The sequence below is a fragment of the Cynara cardunculus genome (assembly GCF_001531365.2).
Source record: "Cynara cardunculus var. scolymus isolate 2C chromosome LG 17, CcrdV1, whole genome shotgun sequence".
NCBI lineage: Eukaryota > Viridiplantae > Streptophyta > Magnoliopsida > Asterales > Asteraceae > Cynara > Cynara cardunculus.
The window spans coordinates 3717393-3729344 of NC_037544.1; the positions used below are offsets into that span (position 1 = coordinate 3717393).

Consider the following 11952-nt stretch of genomic DNA (forward strand, 5'->3'; position numbering starts at 1 on the left):
TACCTGTTCTCCAAGGGTTCTGGAATTAATCGAGGTGCGTTCAAGCTGGTCCGAACACCCACCGATTAAAAAAACAATCATCCACAAAACACTTGAAGAAAGAAAAAACAGTTGATACCAAATAAAAATGGAAGTAATATCAGCAAATAAAGTTTTAACAATTTTCCCTTTTTATTCAAAAACCAAAAACAAATCCATCCTTCAAATTCACCTCTCAAAAACCCAACTCAATTCTCTTTAACAACACACCATCAAATGAAGCAATGTGACATCAATCAGATTGATCCTGAATGTGAAGGAGATGCAGCATTTTCAGGTGACGGAGATCGCGAACCACCTTTCCTTTTCGAAGGGGAAGACGCTGCCGATGAATGTCTTCCCCCACCGTACGGGAACACCGACGGATCCACGATTGGCATACTTATCCCGTAATTATATGAATATCCCACCAATGGGTGATCGTATTTACAAGTTGGCCCAAACTTGCAGATTCCATAAAGGCTATAGTACGAACACACCGCTTGCCCCTGCATTTTTCAAACCGGTTGGATGACCTTCTCATAACATAACATAACATAGTCCTCATGAATATGGACATGTTATTCATCATGAATGTTGTAACATATTCATCGCGCACGTGTGACTCATGATGAAAATAACACTTTCGTATTCATTGTGAATGTGTTATTTACGATGAACAACACTTCCATATTCATAGTGAGTGTGATTTGCGGTGAATAGCACTTCCATATTCATCCTGAATGTGTTATTCACGATGAATATTCATCCTCAAGAGGGACACATGGCGCAGGTTCTTAATCAATTTTGGGTTCCTAACGGAACTTCGCCTCATAGTCCCGTTTTCAAAAGTATTATCTGTCTAAAGATTTCAGGTTAATCACATAAAAATCTCGTCCCCAAATCCCATGTCCTCCCACCAATCACGTGAAGACACATAATCAGTTCTTTTAATATAAATTCGCATAATTTATGTTTTCACGTGATTGGTTGACATGAAGGCGATAGAAGATCTTTGTTCAACTTACAGGTCTCAGAGGAAGGCCGAGTGGGCCCAGTGAACTAGCAGCCATTTGAGCAATTTTTTCCTTCGGGTGATGATACTTGCAGTCTGATCCATATTTGCAGTTCCCAGTGTTCATGAAATAACGACATTCTGGTTCTCCAGGCCGTTCAGGCAGATTAGAAGCAGATGTTAACGGATAGGCCTGGTCAATGGAACCCGAACCACCAAAGATGCTGGCCGAGCTTACTGGGCTCAGACTTCCCTGAAGAAAGAATGGAAGACCGTAAACTATCGACCCTTTTTGTTAATACGCAAGAAAACAAAATCAAAATAATTTCCAAAACCGGGTACCCAAAGTCCACAGTCATGATCAACTGGATCTTTCATAATGCCAAAAATAAACCAATTTGAAGTATGAAAGCAAAAAAAAGACATTTTTTGAGATGAAAAAGTTGAAAAAATCTTGAAAATCGTGGATGTTCATAGACTTACCGTAAACTATTTGACCCCTTTCATTCTAAGACGGAAAATAAAACCAACATAAATTCCAAAAATCCACGATCATTATCAACCGGATCTTTCATCATGCCAAAAAATAAACCAAGTTGATGTATGAAAGCTAGAAAAAAGACATTTTTGAGATGAAAAAGTTGAAAGAATCTTGAAAATCCTAGATGTTATTATACTTTTTCTTATTAACCTGAATATCCAACCCGCTATGCGAGCCAACTAATCTCAGGGTGACCAACCGCATTTGAACCTCCGTGGCCACAAGGGGATTTTTATTCCTCATTGGATTTGAACCTGGGACCTCCTGGTACTTTTGACCTTTGAAAGCCAAACTCAAACCAATCAGGCACCACCCTTGTGGTTAGATGTTATCATACTTACCATATAAACTATCCACCCCTTACATTATAGCATAAGATAAACTAAACCAACATAAATTCCAAAACCGGTACCCAAAATCCACAACAATGATCAACCGGATCTCTCATTATGCCAAAACCAATTTGAAGTATGAAAGCTAAAAAAACATTTTTGAGATAAAAAAAAGTTGAAAGAATCTTGAAAATTCATGATAATGATAAAAACAAGATGTTTCATTATGCCAAAAATAAACCAATTTGATGTATGAAAGCTAAAAAATACATTTTTTGCGATGAAAAAATCTTGAAAATCCACGGTAATGATCAATTAGATGTTTCATTATGCCAAAATGAACCGGTTTGACTGATGAGAGCTAAAAGTATACATTTTTTGAGATGAAAATCTTGAAAGAATCTTGTACTACTTACCATATAAGTGCTCCAACCTTGTGTGGGGCCAATGCCTTGAGAATGAGGAAGAACAATTGGTAAGTAAGTTTGAGGAGTCTGTAAGAGAGGATCAGAAACATATGTTGCTCTAGGTAATGACCATGCAGAAATACCACTGATATGAGGTGGTGAACCAGATGAAGGTACAAGTGTTGATGCATATGAAATTGATCCATCGAGCGATGGCTGCGGATGATGGAACTTGCATGCAACTCCAAATTTACATGATCCAGTTCGTATGTAATGCGGGCATGCCTTCTCTTCCTACAACGGTATCATAAGTTTAATTAGCATTTTAAAACATTAGAAAGTAGGACTAATTAGCATTTTAAACACATTAAAAAGCAGTGATTAAGACGGAAATACCTGCCGCATAGGTAGCCCAACCATATTCAACACGACTGGTCCAGCACCACGCCTATCACGAGGATGGTTGTATTTGCAAGTCGATCCAAATTTGCAAGTACCAGTCTTTAGAAAATACTGAAAATGGAGACACTTCAATTACAAACATTTCCCAGAATTTTTTTGGAATGCTTTTCAACTTAAGGGGGATAACCAAAGAAAGAGCAAAATGGATAAAAATGCAATGAAGTTTGCATTAGTTTCTATTGTTAGAACCCAGTTTGCATAGAAGATGGATCAGGGAATAAGTTCTCTGAAATCACCAAGGGTCGAAGAAGAGTCAGAGCTCTGGGCAAGACAAAAGTCAGAGATCCGGATGGGATACGAGTCAGATCTCTGATCAAGCGGACAAGAGTTATGCTATCCATAAGAGTTAATGGAACACGTGGCAAATTGCTACTGGATTAGTTTTAACCGACTTAACTGCATTGTACTATAAATAATAAGTTTCTCTTCTGTCATTGTAAGTTTTTCATAGATAGAGCTCAATTGTGATAGAATTCTCTGTGCTTAGAGAATTTCTCTCTCTAGATTCTAAACTCTCTCAGCTTGTAACCTTTTGATTAATGAACAACCTGATGACTACGCCATTGATCCATACCACTGTTCTTGATTATATTTGTTGTGATTCTACTGTTCTTCCACATCCAGATTACAGTTAGATCCCTCATTCTCTAATCTAAGGGCACTTTTATCTATTTAGTGTAACAAATAATTTCTTTTCTCAATCAATGTAACAAAGTTTCAAAATTCCCTATTTAATGTAACAAAGTTGTAAAATTTTCTAGTTTTTACCCATTTTGACCGACAACCTGCTGATCTTGTAACATTTGATGATGTGGATGCCAAGATTATCGTTCACTTCGTGGTAAACATGTCGTATAGCTTTCATAAACGGGTATAAGAGTATCCACGTCATCAAAAGTTACAAGATTAGCATACAAAATAGAAAAAAATTGAAACTTTATTACATCAAAAAAAAATCTTCGTTAAACTAAATAGGAACTAAACAGAACTTTTTTGCATTTGAAGCATTTTGCCCCCAAAGAAATGTCTGAGCACTAGCGCAAAATCATCTTGTTGCATGGACCTTTCTACTTAAAAGTTAACTTGCCTTGCTTTAAGAGATTTACGTGTTCTTCAAACACGGTTGTATTCTGTTGGTTGCATCTATAGAACGATCATGGATGTGATCTTTTAACATATGATGACGTGAATGTCAAGTTTATGGTCCACTTCACCGTAACCTTTTCGTAAACCTTTTGTAAACGGGTATCCACGTAATCAGATGTTACAAAATAAGCAGGTTACCCAGTCAAACTAGGCACAAAATAGGAAATTTCGTTACATTGATTGAGGAAAAAAATATTTTTTTGTTACACGAAATAGAAATTAAACTAAACTTCATTGCATTGTATGTGTCTAACTTAAGGCAGACCGACTGTTTATGGACCCTAATAGAAATATAATCCTACTAGGATTGGATTATGAGTGAGACCCTATTGTTTTGGCAGGAACCCAGAACTAAAGGGACGTTTAGATGTGCTGCAAACCCAATCATTGTGATTTAAAGTCGCAATGACTAGTTTTCCAATGTTTGGCAAATCCGATTCTAATTCTGCATTTCTAATTTATTAGGGGTCAAAATAATCAGAATTTGAGAACCAGTTACAGAGTTGCTACAGCAAAACTGATTTTTTAGAGTAAATATTTGTAACTTGGGGTCAGGTTCAGGGGAAAATAACAAAAAATTGAAAAACTAAGGAACACCCTAGTAACCATTCTTTTCTACAGTATGCACATGTGCATACAAGTAACTTATAAGCAATTTTTCGGGTATGCACATGTGCATAAAAACCAAGGAGCAACTTCAATTACTTGTATGCACATGTGCACACTGTCCAGATAAATGGTGTTGTTCCTCAATATTTCATTTTTTTGGGGGGCTTTCCCCTAAACCTCCCTCTTGTAACTTGATTACTTTCTTGCAACTAGCTATCTGATCATGATTTTTGGACACGGCACTAATAACTTTTAAAACACACATTCAAGACATCTCAACAATCACTCCCATAAGTAAGAATGTGCACAGTTAAAGAACTGAAACTCAAGTAGGCATTTGAAAACCCATAAATAAAGTTATCCCTTTTTATGAAAATTCCAATGATTTACTATGAAATCCCTAAAAAATTATCGCAAACATCGAAACCACAGCAACATAAACATGTAGAAAGGAACTTACCACACAGTCTGGCTCTCCAACTCTTTCCGGGAGCTCACCTCCAAGATAATTGGCCTATAAATTGATAATAAATATGAAAACAATTATGCATCAAACTTCAAAAACACGAAAAACACCGAGCTTTTATCCCAATTAAATTGGCATAGGCCAAAACCACCCACAAGTCTTTTGGGACAAAAGGCTTGTTATAAAGATTGCAAAACACTAAAATGGACAACCTACAGCTAGTAATGCACCAAGGCTCTTTCTATTACTCAATTAAGGGCATTTTTGTTAGCAGCTTAATGAGCTTAACGGGATCACAGCTTATTCGGTCAGCCATATACAGATGTTTGGTAGTGGCTTAATGATAAAGAAAGTGGCTTATTCAATAAGCTTCTAGGCAGGAGCTTTATGCAGAAAGCAAGTTTTTTTTTCCAAACTGCCCTCCCCAATTAAAAAACATGCTTATTCCATTTACGAAAAAACCATCTCAAACAAAAACCTCCCCAAACTATACAGGCAGATTAATCCACACCGGACTTGATGAAAAACTAACCAAACAACCCCTAATTGACCTACAACTAAAGAAACACTAGAAATGAAGAAAATTAAGCAAATTTTACAAAAGGGTATTTTTCTTTACCTGCCCAATGTGGGTTGGATGGTTAAACCTACAACTATTTCCATAGCCACACATGCCAGTCCTTAAATAAAATATACAATCAGGTTCACCAGGCCGATCCGGGTACGCCATCGAACCAGCCATCGCAGTCCCATCGGCTTTCCCATCCGTCTGAATTCTCAATGGCCTTACAGCTTCTAAAAATTCAAGAATTTTATAGAAAAATCAAACATATATACAAGTTTTAAACAATAAAAAAAACTAAAAATTCACAAATTCCAAACAGTTCATGATCAAAAGTACCATACGGAAACAAGAAGTTCAGACATATAGGGCAAATAAACAGAGATAAAATTAGGGGAAAATTTTCCAACAGATGAATCGAATTGTAACAGAGTAACCATCAGAAACATAAACAGACTTAACAAATGAAACATTCACAGCATGATCGCATTCTTTAAAACTAATGGGGTTGCTTCGAAATCAAGCACTAATAAATCACTAACAGAAAAAAAATGCTAATTTAAAACTCAAAAATCAGAAGTTCATACGTATGAATTGTACCTTCAATGTTATGAACAGGATTGGAAGAAGAATTAGCGACGCCACCATTCCTCTGAACACGCCGATTATCCGGCATACCAATATATATATTTTTTATAAATGCAAAACGGATTGAATTTTTTTTTAATTTATATATAAAAATTACACACACACACACAGTGTTTCTCTGGTGCTATGCGTGTGTTCTGTTTTTTTTCCCTTTTAATAAACTAATCAAACCCAAAAACGATGACCCAAAACTTTTTAATCAAAACCCAGAAATTATAAAGAAACGATATCGACAATTGATTTAAAAAAGACGATGATTACGACCGATTTCACCAAGAACTTGAGGGGGAAAAGGGTTAAAATTTCATCGTTTGTTCTTGAATCTTGATCATCAAAGTGTTGATATGGCAAGATGAAACTGAATTGAAAAACCAAGAGAATCTTCAAACCCAAATGGAATTCATGAATGATCTATCAATGTGATGAATGAAAAATCTGACCAAATATTCTTTCTTCACCTTTTCCATTTCGGTAATTTCCCTCAACTTCCCCCCTCTCTCTCTCTCTCTCTAACTTTCTCTCTCTAGAAATTCTTGATTTTTAATTTTTGGGATCTCCTCGATCTCGAACAAGAATTTTTATTTTTCTATTTATTTTTTATTTCAACATTTTTATAATGATTTTTTTGTTTTTCTACTCGTGTACGAATGGGAAATATTGTCGACTACCAGTTGACTAAATAGTCCTTGGGAATCTAGAAGGGATGGAGTTGCTACCGAAGGGTAATATCGTAATTTCACAATCAAGAGAAATACGGTATTTATAAATAAATTTTTTGTATTTTCTTTTTATTGCGGAAAATACGGGAAATTGTTTTTTCCTTGTAGAAAATCGCCGCCGTTGAAATGGCGGGAAAGTGGGTGGCGTGGAAGAGAAGGTCGATGATCGTAGCCGTTGAATTTTACTGAGGACAGGTGTCAGGAGATGAGGGCCGTTTAAAAGGTTTAGATTACGTGTTCCGCAAACTTAATGGTACTATCTCACGAATTTTCGGTTTTTGTCCCTATGATTCATGTTTTTTGCATTTATAACCCCTATGGAGAAGTTTTTGACAGTCAAGTCCTTGTGGAAATCATGTAGTTGTTTTTTATGTACAAAAAATAAAAGAGATTCATTGAATAAATCTACACATATTTTTTTAAAAACAATGAACTACTTGTGACCGATATGTTTAATAGAATCAGATAATATCAGGATCAAGGGAGCGAACCAGCTGCAAACAGCACCTATGAGGAGGGTGGAGAGTGTGACGATCATGGCAGTGCGGCAGGCTGAGAAAGATGTGGGATGAGCAGGCAAGGAGACAGTAGCCGAGGCTGGACAACAGGGAAGTCATTACTTTTCGATGGGCAAAGGATTAGGATAGTTGATTACTTATAGGATTGTTGTTGAGAGAGAAAGGAGGTTAGGGGAGGGTTAAAAGTTATCAACTATGTTTTGGAGTACCAATGATAGACGTAGAGAGTTTTCTGAAGCGTTCTAGGCGTTTTTTAGTGGTACAATATTAAACAATTTCATGAAAAAATTTCATAAGATTAAACAATGAAATCGACGGATGAGAGTGGTTTGCACGGTTTGTACAAATTTGATAGTTTGCATTTGATCGCTTATATATATATATATATATATATATATATACTAGAAGGATACTCGCATAATGTAGCGATATATATTTTGATTTTAATGTTTCGTTTTATATTTTGGGTCTATTGATATTATAATACCATTTTATATGGTTTTTTGAGAAAAAGGAAAATGTTTTTTTTTTTTGAATGAAATATAAATTTGAAGATATTATAAAATTTTAAAAAAAGTAATCGATATTAGTATCAAATTAACTATTTAAAAATTCTCGTTTTTGTATAATTTATTTAAATCAATTTTTTATTGTAATTTAATTGAAGTTTTTAATAACGAACTAATTTATTTTTGGTTTAATAAAATATTTTTTATAAAATAATAACTAAGTATTTTGTTAGAACTCAATGATTATCTTAATTATATTTTAAATTTTTCATATTTAAAATTATGTTTATCATGTATTTAATTATGTTTATCTGTAGTTAGTTACACAAATTCTAACATGGAACTTTAATAAGATGCACTCATGCACTATCTACTTGTAATCTTGAATTTTAAATAATATGCATCAATAAACAATGTTTTATGTATAATAAATTGTTTTTAAGAGTTTTTGTTAAATACTTTATAACATAGTATAGATAATAAAAATAAAAAGATAAATCCAAATGAGTATATATATACACACATATATATATACATATATATATATATATAATATTATATATGTGTAGCTGATCTTGTAAACTTTCAAAATGATTACATTCGTGAAAAAAGTTTTGTTTGTATTTAAGCAAAAAGTTGATCATCAGCAATCTCAGTCAATCTCATACAGAACCCGCTTCCAATAATACCAATATGAGGGGTCCTTTTTTTGCTTATAAACAAGAGGACCAAGGTGTTGTATAAAATTTCAAAGTATTAAGCTGTATTTGATATACTGGTCACTAAATTAAGTTTGATTGACGTTACTCTTAAAGAAATGCAACAATTAAAAAATTGATTTGATTAAAATATTATCGTGATAGGTCGTTTAAACACAAGATTTACATTTATATATACATAAAGATATTATATCAAAAATTAAATTGTATAGACGATAAAAAAAATTACTGATTCCCGAATGGAGATGAGGATGGGGATTGGCGTTCCCGATACCCTGATCACGTTCCACATAGCTTTTTAGAGCAATAATATGACTATCAAACTGTTATTTAAAATACGTTATTACATTTTTATCAGATATCATTTAAAAGATTTTTTTTTTATAAATAGATTGGTTTAACAAAATTGTTTTTAGTTCATGGACTTTTAATATAAATTTGTTGGCACATTTGACGGAGAACCTGATAACTGATCTTGGTTTGACCCGAGAACCCCCGAGTTGACCTAGGATGGGGAATCTCCAAATTTATAATACGGGGATGGGGATACCCTTCATCCCCGACGCTAGGGATGGATCTAATTTTTTTTTGAAACGGTGACACCATTTGACTATAAGAAAAAAAAATATAAGGAAAAAGTTTCAAATGATAGCACCATTTAACCAAAAGAAACAAATGTATATAATTTTATTCAAATGGTGGTACCATTTGACTAAAAAAATGACATTAATAAAATTCGAATTTGGATCTGAGGTAGAATAAAAGCCTTGCAAAGAAACTATATCAAATAAAACTTGTTCTCATTGTAGTTTCAAAATACATACGGTGACACACAACAGATTAGTACAGTTGCACTTTTCACTAACATAAAAAGTTGTACCCTTCGACGAAGGAATAATATGGTGGCACGTGCCACCATATGCACCACTATAGGTTCGTCCCTGCCTGACCCGAGTATTAATGATACATTTCTGTTTGTGCTTACATTTATACACACACACACACACACTCTTATGTATACTACTAAAATGATAAACTCAATTAGTGTATATAATTTACTGATATAATCAGTTTTCCATGATGAAAACTTGTAAACGGAATTACATTATTGATTTGCTTGTCTGTCAAAAACTTTTGTTGCTACAACGACGTGGTGATATTAAAATTTCAATTATTAAGTACTGCAATTCATATATTTATGTGTTAAACTACGTTTTTTATGCTACTCTTATATAAATGTAACAACTAAAAGTCTCCGTTCGTGTTCGTTCGGTTCGTTTACAGCCCTAATTATATGTCGTTTAAACGTAAAATTTACGTTTATATACATAATATATTAAAACATTATGTAAAAAATTAAATTGTGTAGATGGGGAAAAATCTTAAGGACGAAATCTTATTCCCTGACTGAGATGGAAATTAGGGATCGAGGACGGGATGGATATTGCGATCCCCGATTCCACCGACCCTGTTGCCATCTCGATATATGACATCTCAAACATTTAATTACATAGTTTACAGTTACATATAATAATGCATGAAAATACAAGGTAACATTGGTTCAATGTACATTTTATTTAACGTACCTTGGTCCAAATATTTGAGATATCACATCTAAATTTCAAGATACAGAAGTTAAAGTTTTAAAAGTACGTTACACAAAATATGAATCAAACCAAAATACGTTACATTTTCATGCAATGTAGCCAAAAACATGTTAGTTGAGGGATGAAAAATAAAGGTTGTGAATAGTGTTGGGGGGTAAAATGGGAAGAGGGACGCAACGGCTCGTGTGGCATCTCACGCTTTCTGCCCCTGACTTAGGTTATTTCTATACCACGTTCAACGGTCACGCCGGAAAACTCTCCACAGTTTTCACACCTCCTTGCTCAATTTACCCTTTTACCCCTACTCTATTTTCAAGCAAGAAAAACAAATGTACTTTATGCAACTTAAACGATTACAATGTGGACGATAATAATTATATAAAATTTAAAATAAATCATATATTTATTATTATTTATTTATAAATAATGGAAATGAAAATTAGAAGATACATATAAAAGGCATCTAGTCATTTCGCAATAAAGGGAGTGGTAATTTTCTTTTCATACCATAAATTATTAAAAATTGATTTTTATAGTCTAAAATCATAAATCATCTGTTCTAAATTAATCGGTTAATACTTCAATCGGTTATCCAGGTAGTTAAATGTTTAAAACTTTACATCTTAGGTATCAAAATGAAAGTTTTAAAAATATGTTACCCGAAATAAGAATCAAGTTAATGTACGTTACTTTTTCATGCAATTTACCATATTTAATATCGAGTCGCTATTTTAATAATGACCTTTAATATCTTAATTATTTAATGAAACTTAAAGAAATTGTCGACGAGTCAACTTACACATGAACGACTCGTTTGACTTTCGCTCATCATAAAAAGGTTTCTAAAATCCGACCAGTTTATTCATTAAACCAATTTTTTGATTGGTTTGAGTTTGAGTTCTAAATGTTAAAAGTGTCTGGAGGTCTCAGGTTCAAATTCAAGGAGGAATAAAAATTCTATTGTAGCCACGGATATTTAAATGCAGTGATTTCGGACAACCTGCAAAATAGGTGATCGCTCTGTGATTAATCGGCTCGCATAACGAGGTGGATATCCAGGTTAATAAGAGTATTGTCAATTTTGCAAACTGTTTTTATTTAAAATTTATTTTAATAAATACATTTTATAAAATTTATAGTTTGAAATAAAGATCCGAACCCGATTAAGAAAATGACCCGAAATAGGTATGGACCAAAGTCCCAAATCTTTATTGTTCGGGTTCAGACCCACTTTCAATGCACAACGAAAGTTTGGCAGGTGAGAGCTGGTCCCACCATCAGATTTAGTCAATCTTCGAACCAATGACGTCATGCCATGTGGATACTCTTTCCAAAATTAAACGTAGTAATTAATAAAAGAATAAATAAGGGAACTTTAGCGTTGAATGGTGGACTAATAAATCGCATCGAATACGATTGCTGTATTTTTTTTTTCTTTTAGATTTTAAATTACGCGTATTTTAAAAAATAATAATAAATAATAAATCATAAATAATCTATGATGCTTTAAATGCCGATATTTATTCAAATTAATCATTTATAGATTTAATTTGATTAAAAATGGAAAATAAATAATATAATTAGTAAATACTTATAAGGTCATTTATCTTGGTGAATAAACATAGTAAGAGTCGAGAGTAGGGATGTAAATGATACGAGACAACTCGCGAGCTA

At 33.6% G+C, this 11952-nt stretch overlaps 1 protein-coding gene across 2 annotated transcripts; it reads right to left on the reverse strand.

The window, feature by feature from the left end:
- Positions 1-100: 100 nt before the first annotated feature.
- LOC112501187 (zinc finger CCCH domain-containing protein ZFN-like) lies at positions 101-6711 on the reverse strand. Of its 2 annotated transcripts, XM_025104870.1 has the most exons (8): positions 6159-6711; positions 5616-5791; positions 4991-5044; positions 2710-2826; positions 2457-2607; positions 2323-2357; positions 1047-1286; positions 101-527 (listed from the first exon to the last, which is right to left on the reverse strand). In XM_025104870.1, the coding sequence occupies exons 1-8, from the start codon at positions 6232-6234 to the stop codon at positions 276-278; spliced, it is 1101 nt and encodes a 366-aa protein (XP_024960638.1). In that variant the 5' UTR covers positions 6235-6711; the 3' UTR covers positions 101-275. The 2 variants fall into 2 exon arrangements, with proteins under 2 accessions (XP_024960638.1, XP_024960637.1); XM_025104869.1 differs by having other exon boundaries at positions 2323-2607.
- Positions 6712-11952: the final 5241 nt, after the last annotated feature.